Raw genomic sequence first — 23,855 nt, forward strand, 5'->3', positions numbered from 1 at the left:
ATAATATATACAACAATATAGTTACATTCTTTACAGTACATGCTACTTCATATAAGGTAAACTTGAAAAGAAACATTTCCATCTATCATTACATTGCTAGGGCTGAAATTCATTGCCAATTAATTTCTTAAGGTGCGTGCCCACGATCAGTATTTGCAGCGGTTTGGACGCAGCCTACCTCAGCTGCATCCAAACCGCTGCAGTGTACAGTACAAGCATAATGGATGGGATTTATAGAAATCCCATGTCCACTATGCTTTTTTTTTCCACATCAAATACTGACCTGCGGTGCGTCTTTCCAGATCGCAGCATGTCAATTGTTTGCTGTGGAATTGCATGCGTCCTCTGTAGGCAGAACACAAGCGAGAGACCGCAGCACACTGAACACTGATCGTTGAAACTGACAGCTGCGTTCTCCTGCGGAGGAGACATGTGGCCCTCCCGGTCAGAACTCGCTCCGTTTTGAATGCAGCGAGTCCTGATCGTGGGCATATACCCTTAGAATTTTATAGAGGTCAGAGCTGAAGCTCCAAATCTTGTATACCCACAATAAATAAAAATGTGAAACAAGTGGTCACCTATCTACACGATAGGTGATAACTTACAGAACATTGGGTATCCCACAGCTGAGACCAGTACGCATCGTCAGACCAGTACATTTTTATCTCCAACTGGGAACTTGTAATCCTTTTACAAAAATTTATCAGCAGGTAGGACACCCGACCGGAGTTCCATTCCTTTTCTACGGCCCTGCTGGAATAAGCCGAGCAAAGCACTTGGAAGCCCAATAGGGAGTGAACAGAGCTCAGGTCAGATATCCACATCCACATGATTCATTCTAATGGGGATAAAAGTTCCCATTCTGCCAATCGTTGTGGATCCCAACTGTCGGACAACCGCCGATTAACAAGTTATCATCTATCCTGGAGATAGGTGACAATTAGTGATGAGCGAACCCGTAAATATTGGTTTGCTGAACTGGTACAGACTAAAAAAAAAAATTAAATCTGGTTTGGCAGGTATTTGGTGTATAAATTCCAGTACCAAATCTACATCTACAGACAAAAAAATGTAGTTTTCTGCCAGAAGATGCAAATTTGTTGCTGAAATGTCAGCACCAGATTTCTGCACCAAATTTGCAACTCCTGGCAGAAAACTACACTGATGCAGCGTAAAAATCGTGGTTTTTGTGTGGTTTTCTGCCAGGTGATGCAAATTTGGAGCTAGGATTTATATACCAAATTGCTGTAAAAAAACCACATCAAAACTACATCACTTTTACTTTTGATGCCTTTTTTTGCCAGGAGATGCAGTATTGGTGCAGGAATTTGGTGTATAAATTATAGTACCATATCTGCATCTCTTGGACAAAAAAATACTGTTTTCTGCCAGGAGATGCAGATCTCATTGAACTTAATGAGTTCACCTGAGGTGAGGTTACTGAGTTCAATGAGTTCACCTAAGCTTAGTTTTCCTGCGGTCACAGGTATAGTTCCGTGGGAACCTCCCACTGGGACAGCAGATAAACTCACTCAGTTACCCATCTGCAGCTCAATCAGTTTCTGACTGAAGCAGCAGCATGCGGTTATGTTTTTTAGTATGCCTGCACTCTGCGTCTTCAGTATGTAGCAGAGCAGGGATCGTCATGGAAGCTCCTGTGAATTACGTCAAAACTGGGTGTTTGGGGTTAATAAATTAGAGAAAGAGGGTAGGGTTTTTTTAATTTTATTTCAAATAAAGGATTTTTTCTGTGTTGGTGTTTATTTCTTTTCACTTACAGTATTAGTAATGGGGGATCTCATAAACCCCTTTCTTTTACTAATCTAGGACTTAGTGGCAGCTGTCATTAACCCCTTATATTATCCCGATTGCCACTGCACCAGGGCAATCGGAATGGCCAGGTAAAGTGGACGAATAGTCACATCTTATGGATGCAACAAATCTGGGCGGCTGCAGTCTGCTATTTTTAGGCTGCGGGGGCCAGTAACTATGAACCGCCCCAGCCTGAGAATGCCAGCCTCTAGCTGTCAGCTTTATCACAGCTAGGTATCAAAATTAAGGGGGACTGCATGCCTTTTTTACAATTATTTATTTAAATGATTAACAAAAGCCGCATAGTCACCCTCTTTTTTTTTTTATACACAGCCAAGATAAGTACACAGCTGGGGGCAGCAGCCGGTAGCCGTATTCTTTATCTGTGCTGGGTATCACAATATGGGGAAACCCTACAGCAATTTATTTATTTATTTTCACACCATAGGAACGCAGACAGGGTGTGTGATTCCAACCAATCACAGACACTGTCACACAAGGTGGGGGCACAGTCCGACTTCAACCAGATGCTGGGACTGACAGTGGATGGGGGAAGCAGTGAATATGTATGAGGGTTAGTGAGTGGACCCTGAAGTAGTGTTATAGCTAGGTGGGAGACTCGGTAAGTATAACTCTCCTGCTCTAATCTCCCTACACATTTCTACCACCATTTTACAGCACAATGTTCGGGTCCCCATACAGATGTTCCCCCATGCGGTTCAGCATCCGGGCAGATGTCTGGTCCTGAACTCGGCTGGACTTGCCGAACTCGAAAATCTATGGGTTCGCCCATCTCCACTTCTGGGACAAATTCTAATGGCAACTTATTCTTACATTTTCAGTATATGGAGTTTTTCACAATTTCTGTGTTTTTGCCTGTTTATTTTTGAGGATTGAACAAAGGTTTTCAATGGGATGGAGATCTGGGGAGTTTCCTAAGCATAGACCCAAAATATCAATGTTTTGTTCCCCTGGCCACTTAGTTATCATTTTTACCTTGTGATCTGCAGCTTCATAATGCTAGAAATAGCATTATTAATCACCATATTGCTCCTGGATCGTTCGGAGAAGTTTTTTTTTTATAGAGGATGTCTAGATATCATTCTCTTTTCATGGCAGTGTTGTTAGGCAAAATTGTGTGTGATCCCACACCATGGATGAAAAGTAATCCCAGAAATAAATGGTCTCAGGATACTTTACTGTTGGCATCACGCAGGACTCATGATAGCAATCATCTTTTTGTCTCTGGACAATCATTTTTCCAGATGTCCCAAACAGATTGAAGCTGTTTGGGACATCTTCATGAAACATGAAAGATGTTTTCAAGAATATAACTTTGCAGTAAGTGCAGGGATTGGACTGCAGATAACTGAGATAAAGTTCTATTCTCTGATGAAGTCCTCTTCAGTCCATTTTGGGCATTTGAAGAATGATTGTCTTGAGAGGAAAAGGTGAGCAATACAAGGAGTCCTATCTCATGCTAACGGTAAAGCACCCTAAGACCATTTATGTGTGGGGTTGTTTTTCATCCAAAGAGTCATCTATGTCACAATTTTGCCTACAAACACTGTCATGAATAAAAAAAATGGTGTCTAGACAACATCAAGGATCAACTTCTACCAAGAATTCAGGAGCAATTTGGTCATGAACATGAAGCTTTTATCAGCATGATAAGACCATACCACAAGGCAAAACAACTTGTGTTAGTAAAAGGTGTAATTCGGGATTAGAAATCCAATGTATTTTCAAAGTTAAGGCTACTTTACACACTGCGATATCGGTCCCGATATCGCTAGTGTGGGTATCCGCCCCCATCTGTTGCGCGACACGGGCATATCGCTGCCCGTGCCGCACAACATCGCCCAGAGCCGTCACACATACTTACCTGTCCGGCGACGTCGCTGTGACCGGCGAACCGCCTCCTTTCTAAGGGGGCGGTCCGTGTGGCGTCACTGAAACGTCACTGAACCGCCGCCCAATCGCAGCAGAGGGGCGGAGATGAGCGGGACGTAACATCCCGCCCACCTCCTTCCTTCCGCATAGCGGCCGGGAGGCAGGTAGGGAGAGCTTCCTCGCTCCTGCGGCGTCACACGCAGCGATGTGTGCTGCCGCAGGAACGACGAACAACCTCGTTACTGCTGAAGTAACGATAATTGAGAATGGACCCCCGTGTCGCCGATTAGCGATTTTACACTGTTTTGCAACGATGCAAAATCGCTTATCGGTGTCACACGCAACGGCATCGCTAATGCGGCCGGATGTGCGTCACAAAATCCGTGACCCCAACGACTCCGCATTAGCGATGTCGCAGCGTGTAAAGCCCGCTTTACTCAATTATAGATCAGTTATGCATTAAAATATATGAGGACAATTATATATATAATGTTGGAGAGCTCAAACCATAAGATAATACAATTTTTATTATCTATTCATGAATTCAATGTTTAGATGGGAGATTCTGTGCTTAAGTGATTTACATAAGAATAGTCTCTCCTAAGAACATGTTTTTATTTGCATCATTAAAAATTCCAACTAACCACAAAATGGTGAAAAAATGAAATCATAAAGACATGAGACGAAGCATCTAGAATAGGGAGGACAGGCAATCCAGATATATAGAACAAACAATTCTGCTACACAGTCCACAGTCCATAGATATCCCAGGGAGTAATATCTGGCTACAGAGGTTGGCACCCCATGCATAAATACAATATGGTGCCCCCTGCCTCACCATCTTAATTCTCTAATTAAACCCTGAGATTTCCTACAGTACAAATAAATGCTACCCAGCGGGGTATGTCAGAGGGTAAATTCACACACCCAAATCAATGGAAAAATATAACTACCTGATACCTTAAAAATAATACCAGGCCCTGTAAAGAACATCAACTCAAGGAGCTGGTACAAAAAAAAATCACAAATACTGATAGAAATAAAAAAAGATTGCATCAATACACAAAATCAATCAGATATTATCCAGTTAGGTCCAGAAATATTTGGTCTTTCACTTCAGTAAGTAAAAGGTTTAGAGCTGATTCCAGGTGTGGCATTGGCATTTGGAAGCTTTTGCTGTGAATGCACAAGTGGTCAAACTATCTCTCAAAGGAAGAGAAACAGACCATTATTAGGATGAAAAAAAAATCCAACACAGAGATAGCAAAAATATTAGGAGTGGCCAAATCAACAGATTGGTAAATTCTGAAAAAAGAGCACACTAGTGAGCTAGGAAAATCAAAAAGGCCTGGATGTCCACAGAAGACAACAGTGGTGGATGATTGCAATCTACTTTCCATGGTGAAAAAAAAACCTTCACCTAATTGAAGAAGCACTCTCCATGTAGTAGATGTTTCAGTATCTAAGTCTACCATAAATAGAAATAGAAATAAATAGAAGACTTCATGAAAACAAATACAGTAAGTTCACAGCAAGGTGAAAACCATTAATCATTCCATTTCTCTTGTCTAGGATTCCCACTACAAGTATATTACATTTTCTGCAGACGCCCACCTCTATATATATTAATCATGCACACCACTGGATATTTAAACTTGAGATGCATTAGGTACATCCGTTGTCTGGGTCCATACTGCAGCATATGACTCCACTTTGAGTGATGTTATGTATACACAACAGGTCTCCTTTCTTATACTTCATATCTATAACTTTTTGTGAATATACTTTATATATGATGTGTGTGCTCTTTTCCTCTTTCTTCTGTAATCCCATTGCACACCATTTCTTGGTCTCAATAAACTTTTTTATATTTTATCTATATATGACTAATGTATTTATTAGCATTATGATCGTTTCTTTTTCTTTTGATTTTCAGTGGAGAAAGAAGGATTAACACCACACTGCCGTATTAAGAAACTTCAGATAGGATCCTGTATTGTGATTTAATTCTATGCGTTTCGGAGATAAACGCCTTCCTCAGGATCACTCATGAATGGTGATTGTTCCTGAGGAATGTAACCATATTTTTTTTCAAACCCTTTAATTAAACCTTATAATTCAATTGCATCTCAGAAGTTTCATTTTAAAGAAAAAATAGTGGCATGCAGAGCCCAAATCACAACGATTTGATCACTGTCCAAATATTTCTGGACCTAATTGTATATAAAGGTAACCCATATCAAGTCTGGTCTAAATGATGTGTACAGTGTATATGTCAGATGTTAACTAAGTTTTAATGTATGTCTCATAAGATACTAATTTGAATATAAGAATGAATGAATATAAAATTGAATGAATATAAAAATGAATGAATATAAAATTAGCCAAGATGGAACTAAAATGAACAGATTAAAGTAGTACCCTTAAGCCTGCTTTACACCTTACGATCCAGCATACGATATCGTATGCGATCATAACGGCCTCCATCGTATGTGGAGCACGTTCAATTCGTTGAATGTGCCGCACATACGAGTAACCCCCGTCACACGTACTTACCTACCATACGAACTCGATGTGGGCGGCGAACGTCCACTTCCTGGAGTGGGAGGGACGTTCGGCATCACAGCGATGTCACGCGGCAGCCGACCAATAGAAGCGGAGGGGCGGAGCTGAGCGGGACATAAACATCCCGCCCACCTCCTTCCTTCCGCATTACCAGCCGGGAGCCGCAGGACGCAGGTAAGATCTGTTCATCGTTCCCGGGGTGTCACACACTGCAATGTGTGCTACCCCGGGTACAATGAACAATCTGACGTTCAATTCATGAGGAATGAACGACGTGCGTGCGATGAAAGTTTTACCGTTCAATCGCAATCGCATGTAGCTGTTACACACTGCAATGTACCTTATGATGCCGGATGTGCGTCACTTACGACGTGACCCCGCCGACACATTGTAAGATACATTGCAGCGTGTAAAGCGGGCTTTAGAAATAAATACTAGGTAGTTTAAAAAATAACATATATGTATATACGGTAATATTGTTAGCAATCCATACATTGTGACACGACATGTTTCATATGTGTAGCAGGCGGCCACAGACAGAAAAGCTACTCTGGATAAGTCCAAGTCAGGGCTACCATCTTATTGAATATTGAACACCTGACTCCGACTGTGAGGGTATACCAAAATTTGTTATTAACTTATGGCTTGAGCTGTCCATTATTATATTTTTTTTTTACTTTTCTTCATTGACTTTTGAAGACTTTCTTACTCATTATTGTGTTCCTGCAAAATTTTTCATATTTGAATAGTGTGAGAAACACATCAATTACAATTGTTGTATTTCTCACACTATTTAAATCTGAAAAATGTTATATCTAATTATATATGTAAATAGTTTATTGAATTGATTCCTCTATGATGTGTTTTGCAATTCATTTTTTGAGGTTGCTAAACATTTTTATTCTTGTAAAATGAAAAAGTGGATAATTGCAGCCACAGTGACTAGGGCTAGCTTATTCCAAGGTCTTAATGTTACTTTACAGTTTTCATTCCTGTTTTCTAGAATTGTTTCTATGGAGAAATTGCGAAGTAGTGGATTCTATGAATTCCTCCTATTTTCGACCAGAGACAATATAACATAAAGGTCCTCACCTTCACTGAACACTCGATCCACGTTTAACCCATAAGTGGCACAGGTCTCATAGTACATACAACGTTTCATGTCATTGCATAGACCTCTGGCCCTCACATCTTCAATAACCCTTGGATTGCTTGAGCTAATTTTATCTGAAAGAAGCAATGTTATAAGTCAGAAGCCAAACATTCTTTAGATTTTACTGTATGTAATATACATGCACCATAAACCTACACTCCAACTATACAGTATTTAGAGACATATTGTAACCAGTGTCTTATTTTGGGACCCCACTTCCTAAAAAGTATGCATTTGATTATTTTGGTATTTTGCAAGTTTTCCTCTTTTCATTATCTCCCATGTCCATCACAGCTGCTGTCGATGCCCACAGTAGTCAGCGCTTTATATTATTTGAATGAACTGCTGGCGCCGCGCAGAGCTCTCTGCAGAACTATAACTAAGGCAGCTGCCAGCCAATCACAGCAGGCCAGCAGCTGACGTATTAATATGACGTCAAGCGCTATGATCTGATTGGTCAGCGGTTGCCATTGGTTTAGGGCTGTAGAGAGCTCTGTGCGGTCCTAGAAATTCATTCAAATGAAATAAAGCGCTGACTACTGTGACTCTCGGCACTTGCCGCAATCATCACGGGGTCCACATGCCTGCAAACCGCAAGAAGCAGGGAAGAGTACATCATGGGAACGGAGGACAGGTGAGAAGAATCTTTTTTTATGTATATATGAAGATTGGCATATATGGGGAAATTACTACAGGATGGGACATTATTATAAGATGGGGACAAAGATGGACACATTACTACAAGAAGGGGTAATGGATAGGGCACATTACTACAAGAAGGGGAGCATGATGGGCACTTTACTACAGGATGGGGAGCAGGATGGGCTCATTATCAGAGGATGGGGATATTACTACAAAATGAGGACCCCATTGGAAAATAACCACAAGATGTTAGACAAAATTACTATATAGTGCTAATTGTAAAACAATATTACTTACAAAAAGGGGATAAAATGTAAAAAAAAATCTAAATAAAAGGATGGAAATTTCTTTTTACAATTAAAAATGCTTTTTTATATATAAACTAAAATAAACAAAAAAGGTCATGCTATCGCCACATCCGTAACAATTCAAGCTATAAAGCCGTACCATAACCCATATGATGAATGCCATTTAAAAAAAAGAGCGAAAATTTGAAAAAAGTGATCCTGAGGTATATAGAAAAAAATTATATGGTATTACTTAAAAATGTCCCTTTGTCCTGTAAAAAATTCAGCCCCCCCCCCAAATATTTTTTTTTCTATGTACGGCCCATGTACCCAGCCGAGTTTCAGACCCCTACTTTAGATGCTAGTTCCATTAGTAGAAGCTGTGTCTCCTACCCTTATAGTTACAATCATATTTACAACCAAACACAAGATTATATTTAAAAAAAATGAATAAAACAGGTAATCTGAATTCTTACCTTGAGTTCCCACCAGGGATATAGCAATGTCTAAGACACTTCGATAGTTTGCCAAGAGAGCGTAGTACTGGAACATGTCTTGAAAACTCGCCTCATTCTCCAGGCTGAACACAAAGATGACGCCATCCACCCAGTTAGCAAACTAGAAAGTACAGCCCAGAAAGGGGAAATCAATAGGCAATCTGTCAGTGGGAATTGCAGATACTGGTTTATTCCATTCTCCATTCCCTGGAGATTTGGCTAAATAACCCCTGCGCCTGTGACTATTTGGAAAATGCTTTTAAAATCACTGGTTTTCTGGAGCCAGTGACTTCATTGACATTCAAATCTGTCTTTTCCAATTGTTATACTATTAAGGAAAGAGGAGTTGAATAGGTAACATCCCCAACACTGTAATCGGAGAACATATACGGAAATGCAATAGAGGATTGGATTTCCTCGTAGTAATGGTAAATCTAAAGGATATGTTTAAACCATATGTCACTAATATAACTGAGAGGACATACACAATTACTTTTGTTAAAATAGATCATTGCAAAAAAAAAGACAAAGACAGCATCACAAAGAGAGCCGAAGAATTCTCTATTTATCATTTATGCAATGATGAACACATGAACTAAAGGATCCTTCATCACCACCTACTGTATGTTTACAATGCTGTTTAACTCATAAAGCCACGAGGTTACATGATTGCGTTGTTGCATGAGTGAATAAAGTACTCTCACTGCTTTATTTTTTTACATCCTTGGAGTATTGTCACTAAGCCAAGCACCCAAGTTACTGCCACAGTGCAGAGTCTCCTTTCCTGCGGCTAAGATGGATAGATAGATGGATAGATATAGATAGATGGATAGAAAAAGTTATTTAGTGCAAAAAATGGACTTTATTGGCATATATACAGTATAAATAAAGTGCTTTTCTTGCACTAAATATCTTCACTGCAGTCCCGTTTATTTTGTTGGCTATGTATGTGTTTTAAGGGGCTATTCGGTTGTCTGGATGCCTGAACCTGAGGTGGACTGCTTCTGCACCTGAACCTGAGGTGGACTGCTGCTGCACCTGAAGCTGAGGTGGACTGCTGCGGCATCTGAAGCTGAGGTGGACTGCTTCTGCACCTGAAGCTGAGGTGGACTGCTGCTGCACCTGAAGCTGAGATGGACTGCTGCTGCACCTGAAGCTGAGGTGGACTGCTGCTGCACCTGAAACTGAGATGGACTGCTGCTCCACCTGAAGCTGAGGTGGACTACTGCTGCACCTGAAGCTGAGGTGGACTGCTGCGGCATCTGAAGCTGAGGTGGACTGCTTCTGCACCTGAAGCTGAGGTGGACTGCTGCTGCACCTGAAACTGAGATGGACTGCTGCTCCACCTGAAGCTGAGGTGGACTGCTTCTGCACCTGAAACTGAGGTGCACTGCTACTGCACCTGAAGCTGAGGTGGACTGCTGCTGCACCTGAAACTGAGGTGGACTGCTGCTGCACCTGGAGCTGAGGTGGACTACTGCTGCACCTGAAGCTGAGGTGGACTGCTGATGCATCTGAAGCTGAGGTGGACTGCTACTGCACCTGAAGCTGAGGTGGACTGCTACTGCACCTGAAGCTCAGGGGGACTGCTGCTGCACCTGAAGCTGAGGTGGACTGCTGCTGCTTGGATTTATTTTTATAGATAGATGTGATGTAGGATGAGGTAGACACTTAGGTGAATATATAGATTTTAGAGAGCTAGAGAGTTTTAATGTATTTTACATGTACTAATTAATATTCTTAGGGTGCTTTAAAGGGAATCTGTCACCAGGTGTTTGCTACCTCTTCTGAAAGCAGCATAATCTAACAAAAGAGACCCTGAATACAATGATGTGTTACTTAATTTACTGGGTACATCAGTTGCGACACAATCAGAGTTCTTAGATGTAATATGAAGTAGATATCAGAACACTAACCCCGTCCACACCAAAGCTCTCTGTGCATTGTCTATAGACAGGGAGCTGCTTATCAAAAGAGGGCGCAGTGGACATGGTGTAGTTGATGTTCTCCAATCAATAATAAGCTCCTGGTGCTAAAACAATCATTGCAAGTAAACAACAGCACACAGCCTGATAAGAGACACATCGCTGATATTTGTTTTAACCCCTACATCATCATGTCCTCCTCAAATGACATAGCAAAAACCTGCTGACAAATTCCCTTTAATCTGCAGTTGCTTGATTGCCTTTAACGTAAAATACAGTTCAATACTGTTGTGTTGCATTATATTGCAAAATTGACAATCTTCTAATAAGCCCAACCTGTAACATGGCAAACACAGGAGAGTTTAGCAGATCCCAGACCAGGCCATGTTAACCCTTTGGCTCACCCTGACCACAGCAGATACACTTGCTTGTCGACTGTGGAATAGACACTGGACCTTGTGTTGTATGGAGGAGGCTCGTAAGCCCAGTCCAAACAGTGGTGATGCATTCTGGCGTAGGTATGGTGGCTGTCACCAAGTGGTTAGACTTGTATACAATTTCCCATATGCCTTTTCTTTCTGTAAATTAATTTTTTCTCTGTCCTTCAATTTCCAATTCAAACACATTTTTATTTAACATTTCCCGTTCCATTGTATTATGTAATGTGAACTATACATACATTGGAGCAGATTCTTGAATTTTAAAATCTGCTTTCCATTTCCTTATATCCTGGATATATTATAATGTATTCCTATTTACTGTCTTGCCAGCTGGTTTCATCATCCATATCCTCCTGCACTAAAATCGAGCAGAAGTCACAATTACCTTAGCATCTGGTGCTCCAGCTTCCTCTCTGATCAACAGCAGGTAGCTCTGTCCTTCCACACTTATCTCCTTCTTAAACTGATCACCTGGGTAAAGAAGAAGACAAAATAGATTGTGAAATCTGTGCAAAGAAGAAAATACTTTCAAAAATGTCTAGAAAGCGAAGCTTAAGCAATGGATATTACTCAAGGGTTCTGTACGCAATTTTGGTTTTATCGAAGTCTTTTGAGAATATTAGACCCAAATCAAATTCATGGATCCATGAAACAGAAGCCACAAGACCAGTGCGCACAAAGCCCAACAGCCTAAACAAGATCTGACTTGTTTGATGTTGCCTGGTTTAGAACTGCCAGTGCTTAATACCCTATTGGTGAACTCAGTTGTCCCTGGAACCTCCGTCAATTAGCCAGTGCACAACGTAGTAGCTAAAGGCATTTCTCACTCTCGAGGATCCAATAAGTCTCTGCATTACATGGATGGGCCATTGTTTTAATATAGACTGTGAAATACCTAAAGGCCTAGGGTGGATAAATAACATAGGCCTAGGGTGGAAAATACCATAAAATACTAAACTAAGCATTATCTGTTGAATTACTGCTTCACCAGCACAGCTTCTCTATTGCTTCTGAACCATCGCTGCAGCCAATCCTTGGCCTCAGTGCTATGATTGTTGGAGCAGTAGTGATTTAATAGATAAGCAATGCTATTTTTTGTTTTATGCCATTTGTGTCCCTTATTTTTATCTCAGACAACCACGTGTAAAGAGTTTTTCCCAACTTTAAAAGTTATTCTTAATGGTACCATTGTAGAGAGGCGCAGAGTAGTAGTCGTGGGTGAGGGTTTGACTTCAAATGCCCTGACCCACTACATAAAAGAAATGGTCCTGGGTGGGTTTGTGGACTTGTAAGATATGGGCACTTTGCTCGTGCAGGCCGCATGTTGCCTGTGACGTCAGCTGGCCAAAACCGAATGATGACTCATTTAAGGAGACAAGTTCATTTTTAACAACATTACTTCACTTAATAGTCCTTCATCATCAACCTTATACACCAGATAGCGGGCACATAACTTCCAGCATGTTTCAAGTCTACAGAGCATATTCAGGCACATTCTCAGTTCCCACTGGGTTGTTTCTGATCGTACTGGTCCATTGCATCCCAACACAATGCTACAGTCCAAGTTATGACAATCACTTTCCCTTTCTGAGTCTCCATGTACAACCTCGTCATAGAAGAGGGGGTCAGGGGTTTTGCCACTATGGGGAGAGCAGAGCCTTGTGCTTCCAAATGCTTCCGAATACACATCTGTTTTCCTTGTAGAAGAGGGGGGTAGAAGGTAGCCATGAGTGTCAGAGAAGGGTCTTGCTTATGGAGACTGTGCCCGGGAAAGCCAACTATGCTCACACACCAGTCCATCTCCAACCATTACCTTTAAGTCTTGGGGCCTTACTGCTAGAGTCCAAACGTTCATCTGGACCCTACCTACCTGCTGGCACTTTTTTAGAAGGTCAGTCTCTGACCTCAACATGTCTCATGTTCTGTGTCTCAGTCAACACTTAAGGCCGCTTTACACGCAGCGACATCACTAAAGCTATGTTGGTGGGGTCACGGAATTCGTGACGCACATCTGTCCGCTTTAGCGATGTCGTTGCATGTGACATGTACGTGCGATCGAAAAAGGTCGCAAAATCATTCAAAATCGTTAATCGTTGACATGCTCCACTATTCCCAATTATCGTTGCTGCTGCAGGTATGATGTTGTTCGTCGTTCCTGCAGTAGCACACATCGCTATGTGTGACACCGCAGGAACGAGGAACCTCACCTTACCTGCGGCTGCCGGCAATGAGGAAGGAAGGAGGTGGGCGGGATGTTCGTCCCGCTCATCTCCGCCCCTCTGCTTCGATTGGGAGGCCGCTTAGTGACGTTGCGGTGACGTCGCTGTGACGCCAAATGCACCTCCCTCTTGAAGGAGGGATTGTTCACGGGTCACAGCGATGTCGCTGCACAGGTATGTGCGTGTGACGCTGCCGTAGCAATAATGTTTTCTATGGCAGTGATTACCAAATGTCGCACGTACGACGGGGACGTGTGCTATCGCACTCGACATCACTAGCAATCGGAGGCGGTTCGCCGGTCATAGCGACGTCGGTAAGCAGGTAAGTAGTATGACAGGCCCGAGCGATTTTGTGCGCCACGGGCAGCGATTTGCCCGTGACGCACAAACGATGGGGGCGGGTACGCACGCTAGCGATCTCGCTAGAGAGATTGCAGCGTATAAAGCGGCCTTTATTGTTACCACTCTAAAAATCACTTTCAGGGTAACATCTGGAATATGGGATCCAGTTTTGAGATCCACATTTTAGAAAAGATCTTCAGACAGAAGTCAGTTCAAAGGCGGGCAACTAGATTATTACAAGGAATGGAAGGCCTCCCATATGATGAGAGTTTGTAAACGTTAGGCTTGTTTAGCTTAGAAAAAAAGATGCCTCAGAGGAGATCTCATTTATATATATTAATATTTGTGCGGTCAATATAAGGACTGGCACATGACGTATTCCTTCCAAAGACAATACTAAGGACCAGTGAGAACTCATCATGAGTGGAAGAAAGGTAATTCCGGCAGCTAAATAGGAAAGGGTTCTTTACCGTTAAAGCAGTCAAACTGTGGAATGGCCTACCACAAGAAGTAGTAAATGCACATACTATAACAAATGTTAAAAAAGGGCTGGATGATTTCCTCCATACACATAACATTGTGGGTTATAAATAATTTAGAGGTAGAAAACCTACGTCTTTTTTCAATCTATGTAATTGTGATGCCCTGGCAAAACCAGGTTGTCACAGGAGACTGCATCCATCTTCAAGATGCCGGACTCTCTCCTCCTTGTCCTACTAACACAAACCCACACACAGGTACAACACCAGCCACAAAGCCTAGTCACCCCCCCAGTACAATAGGGACACACCAGTGGATGGGGCAAGGCAGATGGTGACGCCCACCTAGGGGTCCTGAGGTGTCAGGGGTGGGAACACAACAGTTTAGTGCTGACAGTGGAAGTGAGAGGAGTGAAGTGGTAGTTGAGGGTTGTAGACTGGACTACTGGACTACCTGAGCTGACTAGGTGGCAGACGGCAGAGCAGGGCCACAGGAGATGGAGATCTGGTTGCGGGAGTCCTTAAGTGGACCGGGGCAGGATTGTAGCCTGCCAGTGCCGGCAGCGGGAATCCGGTCCGGAGGCCATGCACAGTTGGGGTACCTGGACCCCGTGGCAACGACAACTGCAAGCACCTTGTCGATTAGCCAGCAGGGGACAAGATTCCAGATCTTGTCCCACGAGTAGCCCAGATAGAGCGAGACGGAAGCTCAACGCGGGGAATAGGACGTCTACAAGTGCCTGCAAAATTACCAAGAGTCAGATTTCGCAGGCAACAGCTCCCACAGCAAAGACACTGGGAGCGGACTTTTCCCGTTTCATGCAGACTAGTCAACACACAAGACAAAACACTGAAGTGCAGGAGGAAGGGCCCCTGTCCTGTCAACCAGTGTGTGGGACCCGAGCACACGCCTCCAGAGGCTACCGGTATACGGCACTTGGTTTACTACTTAGACTATGTGTGGTTTATTCAACAACAGTGAGTACACCGGTGTCTTCCGGTCCAGCCTGCAGACGGTGCCCCAGCACTGTACACCACCCACACCTGGGCCCCAGGACAACACCTCCCCTACCCATGGAGGGGATACCATCCGCCTGCCCTGCTCCATTAGCCCCAGGTGCCCCCATACCAAGGCAGCGACGCGGCGGTGTCACCAAACTATCCCCGCAACCCACGGGTGGCGTCCCTGACAAACTATTCCCCTGTAAATACCCCCCTTTATTACGTTGTGGGCGACGGGCTGCTTCAAGAGTCCCAGATCCGGCTGTCACTCAAGCCAAAGCCACGATCCCTGAGCGTCTCGAGTAGCTCCCCACTGGCCATGGCCTGCGCCGCCGCCCACGACATAATCATGTAACACTTCAGGTTCAGGTTCACGCTATCTCCAATACAATGTTCTATCTCCTTTTCTCCTGCCATAGGTCATCCACTGCTTGCGACCTTGACAACCTACAGACTATGCATCCATTTATGTCATGCACTGAGTTTTCAATAACTTTTTAGAAGCAACCATCTTTTTCCCTATCAGCTAACCCCTCCCATTGTGGGGTAGTCCCAACGCTTAACTTTCTCTTACCTTATACTATGGTAACTACATATATACTGCTATACATTATACATTATACAAGAACACATTATAATTAGTCATGAACGAGCATGCTTGACACTGATCGTTACTCAATCGAGCATTGGGGTGCAAGACGAGCACACACTTTGTCTGTTTGCACTTGCACTTTGACTTTGTGGCTACTAATATTGCTACTTTCATAACCACATGACTTTTTATATGTTTACACACTTGTGTGCATGTGTGTGCATTCAATTTTTGACCCTAATTAGACATCATACTTTGGGCATATAGTAAATCACTACACTTTTTATTGTACTGCATGTGATACTTTTTTTCTGCTACTGTCTTGTCGTTTTTAACCAATAAATACATTTTTGCATTTGACCCAATTCATTTTTTTTCTCGTCTTTGGTGCCGCCAGCCTAAAAATAGCAGCCAGAGGTCTCCCCAGAATTTGCACATCTATTAGTTGTGCCAATTCTGGCGTATCACCCCAGCTCTTGCCAATTGCCCTGGTACCATGTTTATCATGGTGATATTTTTTCGGGTTAATGTCAGCTGTGAATTGTCTAACATCAAGCCCAGAGGTTAATCTATATATATAATTGCCTTATTCTGTCTGTCTGTCTGTCTGTCTGTCTGTCATGCTCCGAAATTGTGTCCTTACGGTGACACAAAGCTGATTGGCCGCTGGGCTCGCCATGGCCCCGCCCCCCCACACGGATTGGCCTCTCGCCCCGGCTCTCTGCAGGCCCCGCCCCCCTCACGCAATGCACGCTCGCTCTGGCCCAACTGACACGGAGCCCCGATTCCCAGGTGAGTACACACACACACATCAGATCACACTCACTCTCACACTCACTCTCACACACACCTCACACATCACAACATGCTGGGATATCTCTTGCTTCTACACCGGCTCCGTCAGGATCCCAGCAGCGCCACACATAACCTTGCGATGCTGGGATCTTCACGGAGGCCGTGAAAGCTGGTAACCATTATACACATCGGGTAACTAAGGTCCCTTAGTTACCCGATGTGTATCATAGTTACCAGTGTACACCGCCTCACACTCACTCTCATACACACCTCACACACACATCACATCGCATCCACACATCAAGGTCCTGCAGCGGCGGAAAATACAGACACATAACAGCACACACATAACAGCACACACATAACAGCACACACATACACACACACAAATCAGATCACACTCACTCACACACACACATCACATCGCATCCACATACTCACAACATCCTGGGATATCGCTTGCTTCTCGGCGGCGATACTGTGCTGTTGTGATCTTCCAGGACCTGCCGGAGGATCACATGGCCAGAAGCATGTGATATCCCCGGATGTTGTGAGTATAAGCGCGTATGTGCGATATCGTCAGTGTCTGTGTGTGTGTGAGTGGATGCGATCGGGTGTGTGTGAGTGGATGCGATCGGGTGTGTGTGAGTGGATGCGATCGGGTGTGTGTGAGTGGATGCGATCGGGTGTGTGTGAGTGGATGCGATCGGGTGTGTGTGAGTGGATGCGATCGGGTGTGTGAGTGTCGGCAGAGGAGCACGGCGTGCTGGAGGAGGCTGGGAACAGAGAGGCTGATCATGGGGAAGGCTGGGAGGAGAGAGGCTGATGCTGGGGGAGGCTGGGAGGGGGGAGGCTGGGACGAGGGAGGCTGATGCTGGTGGAGGCTGATGCTTGGGGAGGCTGATGCTGGGGGAGGCTGGAAGGAGAGAGGCTAATGCTGGTGGAGGCTGATGCTTGGGGAGGCTGATGCTGGGGGAGACTGGGAGGGGAAGGCTGATGCTGAGGGAGGCTGGGAGGAAGGAGGCTGGGAGGAGAGAGGCTGATCCTGGGGAAGGCTGGGAACGGGAGGCTGATGCTGAGGGAGGCTGAAAGGAGAGAGGCTGATGCTGGGGGAGGCTGGAAGGAGAGAGGCTGATGCTGGTGGAGGCTGATGCTTGGGGAGGCTGATGCTGGGGGAGACTGGGAGCGGAAGGCTGATGCTGAGGGAGGCTGGGAGAGGGAGGCTGGGAGGAAGGAGGCTCAGAGGAGAGAGGCTGATCCTGGGGAAGGCTGGGAAGGGGAGGCTGATGCTGGGGGAGGCTGGAAGGAGAGAGGCTGGAAGGAGAGAGGCTGATGCTGGTGGAGGCTGATGCATGGGGAGGCTGATGCTGGGGGAGACTGGGAGCAGAAGGCTGATGCTGAGGGAGGCTGGGAGGAAGGAGGCTGGGAGGAAGGAGGCTGGGAGGAGAGAGGCTGATCCTGGGGAAGGCTGGGAAGGGGAGGCTGATGCTGAGGGAAGCTGGAAGGAGAGAGGCTGATGCTGGGGGAGGCTGGAAGGAGAGAGGCTGAGGCTGGGAGGAGAGAGGCTGATGCTGGGGAAGGCTGATGCTGAGGGAGGCTGGGAGGGGAAAGCTGATGCTGGGGAAGGCTGGGAGGACGGAGGCTGGGAGGAGAGAGGCTGATCCTGGGGAAGGCTGGGAGAGGGAGGCTGATGCTGGAGGAGGCTGGAAGGAGAGAGGCTGATGCTGGCGGAGGCTGATGCTGGGGAGGCTGGGAGAGGGAGGCTGATGCTGAGGGAGGCTGGGAGGAGGGAGGCTGGGAGAGGTAGGCTGAGAGAAGAGAGGCTGATGCACACACACACACACACACACACGCGCGCGCACTGCACAACACACCACACACACACACACACACACTGGGAACCACAAACAACTGCCCTACACAGACACCCACACACACAGACAACGCTGCACACACACAACACCCAACACACAAACAATGCGGCACACACAAATATACGCACATACCGCACAACACACACATTGCACAAAACATACCTCCCCCCAAAACACACCACACACACACAAACCGCGCAACACACACACAACGCTACAGACACACAGCGCTCCACAAACAACACAACACACGCAACACACATACAACACCGCGGGAAGGCTGGGAGGACGGAGGCTGGGAGGAGAGAGGCTGATCCTGGGGAAGGCTGGGAGAGGGAGGCTGATGCTGGAGGAGGCTGGAAGGAGAGAGGCTGATGCTGGCGGAGGCTGATGCTGGGGAGGCTGGGAGAGGGAGGCTGATGCTGAGGGAGGCTGGGAGGAGGGAGGCTGGGAGAGGTAGGCTGAGAGAAGAGAGGCTGATGCACACACACACACACACACACACGCGCGCGCACTGCACAACACACCACACACACACACACACACACTGGGAACCACAAACAACTGCCCTACACAGACACCCACACACACAGACAACGCTGCACACACACAACACCCAACACACAAACACCGCGGCACACACAAATATACGCACATACCGCACAACACACACATTGCACAAAACATACCTCCCCCCAAAACACACCACACACACACAAACCGCGCAACACACACACAACGCTACAGACACACAGCGCTCCACAAACAACACAACACACGCAACACACATACAACACCGCTCTCACCCCCCGTCACACCCAGACAACACCCAGAACATGTACAGCGCCTACACAAACACTTGGTAACTACAGACAACAACATCTCTCTCTATATATATATATATATATATAACAAAAATCATACATGAACTACACAATACGTAAATTCTAGAATACCCGATGCGTAGAATCGGGCCACCTTCTAGTAATAGATAAACGTCTATCAGACACTCCCATTACTAACCCAGTAACTGTAAAGTTAAAAAAACACATACACAAATAAGGTCACTTCCGGTCAGCGCCTGACACAGAATTTCTCACATGCGGTGACGTCACTGAGTTACTAACGTTTGGCGCCAACCTGGAGTGGCCTGTGGAGTTTCGTTTTCTGAACAAGCCTCCATTGGTTAGAGTATGGATTGGGGGGGCGTCGTGGGACCACTAAAAAATGGATTATGCCAGATGTTGATAATTTTTTTCGTTATTTAACCCTAGAAGGCATACCTGGGACCTTGTAGGCCTGCCTACTTGTTTTCTATTGTAGATTTCTATGGTTGCGCATTCTAGGGTTAAGTAAATTAGTGAACAAGGGATAGTGTGGGGGAGTCTATTCAAATAAACTATTTTTCTGTGTTTCTTTAACTTTACACTTTCTGCATTAGTAATGGGGGTGTCTGATAGACGCTTCTCCTTTACTAACCCCTGGGCTTGATATCAGCAATTAATTCACAGCTGACATTACCCAAAACAATTTTAATAAATTGGTGAATGAGGAAAAGTTTGGGGGAGTCTTCTTTCAAATAAACTATTTTTTTTCCTGGGTGTGTTGTATACTTTACACATACTGGAGTAAGATAGACGCCTCTCCATTACTAACAAGAGGGCTTGAAACCAATGGACATTACACAGCTGACATTAACCCCATTAACATATTACCCCGATTGTCACCGTACCAAGGAAATCGGGAAGAGATTTGCAAAGTGCCAGAATTGGCACATCTAATGTGATGCGCCGATCCTGGGGTGGCTGCAGGCTGCTATTTTTAGGCTTGAAGGCCCCAATAACCATGATTCTTCCCAGCCTTATAATATCAGCCCCAGCTGTCTGCTTTACCTTGGCTGGTTATACAAAATGGTGGGGACCCCACACTTTTTTTTTAATTATTTATTTTTTACTTCCCAGCAGTGACTGAGAGTAAGAGATGCGTCCAGCATCTTCCCTATACATTTTTCCGACCTACCCTACCCTGTAGCGGGGTCTGTCGGAAAAATGTTCAAGTTTCAAATTGACATCAATTATACTCATTTCTCGAATCTAATGGGATTCGAATAACGAGCACTGAAGCATTTTAGTGCTCGCTCATCACTAATTACAATACATCATATTACCATCATAATGACACAGGATATATAACACTTTACATCACAGGTCACATGACACATTATTTACAAAAGTAAAGTAAAAAGGACGAAATTGACATAACACAACAGTACCGCGATTGGTGCCTTACACCATGGCGGGTTAATTAAAAAAAATATTATTCTCTGACTGGCGCTATTCCTTCTGTCTTGCTACTGTTTGTCACACGACTGCTGAAAACAACCACATTCTGTCTGAGCAGAATAACAATATTTTCTATTTATTACCCCCTGGGCCAATTGACTTTACTTTTAGTGCTCGCTCACATGATCGAATACATCGGATGAGTATTAACCAATGTTTTATTGGATAGCACTCGGACCATACTATTTGGTAATGCTCATTAGTGCCTTTTTTCTCATTCTGTTTTGGCGTGAGAAAACAACTGCAGCAAGCTGCGATTTGCAGCGCAAATCAGATGCCACTAACCCATTTGAGTCTATAGGTGCGTAGCAACTATCAGTCTGCACTTGGGTGACATTCGACTGCTGTCCGATTTCAAATCACTGAATGAAGAAGATGGAGAAATTTAGTTCTCCATTATCTCTTAACAGTATGCTATGATTCTATTATGCTAGAGAATCGGATCACACTAAGCGGACACTATGATCAAATTTGGATCAGAGTTTGATTGGAGTGTCAGTATCGATCTGATTCACAAGCGAATCAACGTTCATTTGACTCCATCCTGAAAGAATGTAAAAGCACCAATTTCCTCTTTGGGAGGACTGCAGGGAAACTGTACAATGGGAATTAGGTTCCCCTATACATTACAGGTGATTGGTATCAGTGACGCGGTATCTCTGTGCATTCAAAATGGCATCAATAAAATGTGCCTGTGTTCACTGTCCATAACAAATGCCTGCTCATACCATAACCCCACCACCACCATGGGCTACTGGATTCACAATGTTGACATCTGTAAATCACTCAACCACACAATGCCATATACGCAGTCTGCCATCTGCCCTGTACAGGAAAAACCAAGATTCATCCATGAAGAGAACAAGTCTTCAACGTGCCAGACGCTGTCTAATGTGAGTATTTGCCCACTGAAGTCGGTTAGACGATAAACCGCAGTTAGGTGGAGACCCCGATGAAGATGACGAGCAGCAGATGAGCTTTCCTTAGACAGTTTCTGACAGTTTGTGCAGAAATTCTTTGGTTATGCAAACTGATTGTTGCAGCAACTGTCCAAGTGGCCGGTCTCACGCGATCTTGTGCATGAAGATGCTCGATGTTGAGGTCCTGGGCTGGTGTGGTTACACGTGGTCTGTAGTTGTGAGGCCATATAGATGTACTGACAAATTCTCTGAAACGCCTTTGGAGTTGGCTTATGGTAGAGGAATGAACATTTCAATTCATGGGCAACAGCTCTGGTGGATTCCTGCAGTCAGCATGCCAATTGAACGCTCCCTCAAAACTTGTGACATTGTGCTGTGATAAAACTGCACATTTTAGAGTGGCCTTTTATTGTGACCAGCCTAAGGCACACCTGTGCAATAATCATGCTGTCTAATCAGCCTTTTGATATGCCACACCTGTGAGGTATTTACAATTTGCCATTGGCAACTAAAGCCCTAAACTAAAGACTGATCAAATTAATATATAACTTTTATTTCAATATTTTAATATCTTTTAGGACAAACTGATTAAAAACGCAGAATGCCGTGGTCTGTCTTTAGATAATATAGGTAATCATTCTGCCATGAGGGATTCCCTATTCAGACTAATTAGATATCCATGGTTAACCTATATATCACTTCTATCATGAATGACCACTGGTGTTCGCTGGTTAAAATATAACAGACAGTCGCCTGTAGAAAAGGGGAGGCTACTGTCTGTTATATTTTAACCAGCGAACACAGAAGACAGACCACAGTGTTCTGCGTTTTTAATCAGTTTGTCCTAAAAGATATTAAAATAATAAATTAAAAGTTATATATTAATTATATGATCAGTCTTTAGTTTTGGGCTTTAGTTGCCAATGGCAAATTGTAAATAGATTGTCAATGATCCCTACGCTGACTGATAGAACGAGTTTTCACAGGACACCTGTGAGGTGGATCTATTATCTTGGCAAAGGAGAAGAGATCACCAACAAAGATTTAGTCACATTTTTGAAAAATATTTGAGAGAAAAAAGCCTTTAGTGCACATAGAAAAAGTCTTAAGAGTTCAGCTCATAAAAAAATGGGACCAAAAACAAAAGTGTTGCATTTATATTTTTGTTCAGTGTATACATAGAATATATATATATATATAGTACAGACCAAAAGTTTGGACACACCTTCTCATTCGAACAGTTTTCTTTATTTTCATGACTCTGAAATTTGTAGATTCACATTAAAGGCATCAAAACTATGAATTAACACATATGGAATGAAACACTTAACAAAAAAGTGTGAAACAACTGAAAATATGTCTTATATTCTAGGTTCTTCAAAATAGCCACCTTTTGCTTTGATTACTGCTTTGCACACTCTTGGTATTCTCTTGATGAGCTTCTAGAGGTAGTCACCGGAAATGGTTTTCACTTCAAAGATGTGCCCTGTCAGGTTTAATAAGTGGAATTTCGTGATTTATAAATGGAGTTGGGACCATCAATTGTGTTGTGCAGACGTCTGGTGGATACACAGCTGATAGTCCTACTGAATAGACTGTTAGAATGTGTATTATGGCAAGAAAAAAGCAGCTAAGTAAAGAAAAACGAGTGGCCATCAATTCTTTAAGAAATGAAGGTCAGTCAGTCTGAAAAATTGGGAAAACTTTGAAAGTGTCCCCAAGTACAGTGGCAAAAACCATCAAACGCTACAAAGAAAGTGGCTCACATGAGGACCGCCCCAGGAAAGGAAGACCAAGAGTCACCTCTGCTGTGGAGAATAAGTTTATCCGAGTCACCAGCCTCAGAAATCGTAGGTTAACAGCAGCTCAGATTAGAGACCAGGTCAATGCCACACAGAGTTCTAGCAGCAGACAAATCTGTAGAACAACTGTTAGGCTGGGGCCACACGGGGATTACTGCGATCCCCTTGCATGAGACTCGGCTCGTGCTGGCAGTACAGCAGAGCCGAGTCTCATGCTTGTGTCCTTGCAACTGAGGTCCGTTCGTGCGAGCAGACCTCAGCTGCGGGGGGCGGG

The 23,855-nt window shown here is 44.2% G+C and overlaps 1 protein-coding gene across 4 annotated transcripts in view; it reads right to left on the reverse strand.

Moving 5' to 3' along the window:
• AGAP2 (ArfGAP with GTPase domain, ankyrin repeat and PH domain 2) overlaps window positions 1-23,855 on the reverse strand; it is a 547,732-nt gene that overhangs the window by 76,436 nt on the left and 447,441 nt on the right. For all 4 annotated transcript variants that reach the window (XM_075337106.1, XM_075337105.1, XM_075337104.1 and 1 more), the window contains exons 4-6: window positions 11,600-11,685; window positions 8,829-8,970; window positions 7,363-7,497 (exon numbers count right to left, since the gene is read on the reverse strand). In XM_075337106.1, the coding sequence (XP_075193221.1) occupies window positions 7,363-7,497; window positions 8,829-8,970; window positions 11,600-11,685 (363 nt within the window). The remainder of the gene's footprint in view (window positions 1-7,362; window positions 7,498-8,828; window positions 8,971-11,599; window positions 11,686-23,855) is intronic.

The sequence above is a fragment of the Anomaloglossus baeobatrachus genome, chromosome 2 (genome assembly GCF_048569485.1).
Source record: "Anomaloglossus baeobatrachus isolate aAnoBae1 chromosome 2, aAnoBae1.hap1, whole genome shotgun sequence".
NCBI classification, from domain to species: domain Eukaryota; kingdom Metazoa; phylum Chordata; class Amphibia; order Anura; family Aromobatidae; genus Anomaloglossus; species Anomaloglossus baeobatrachus.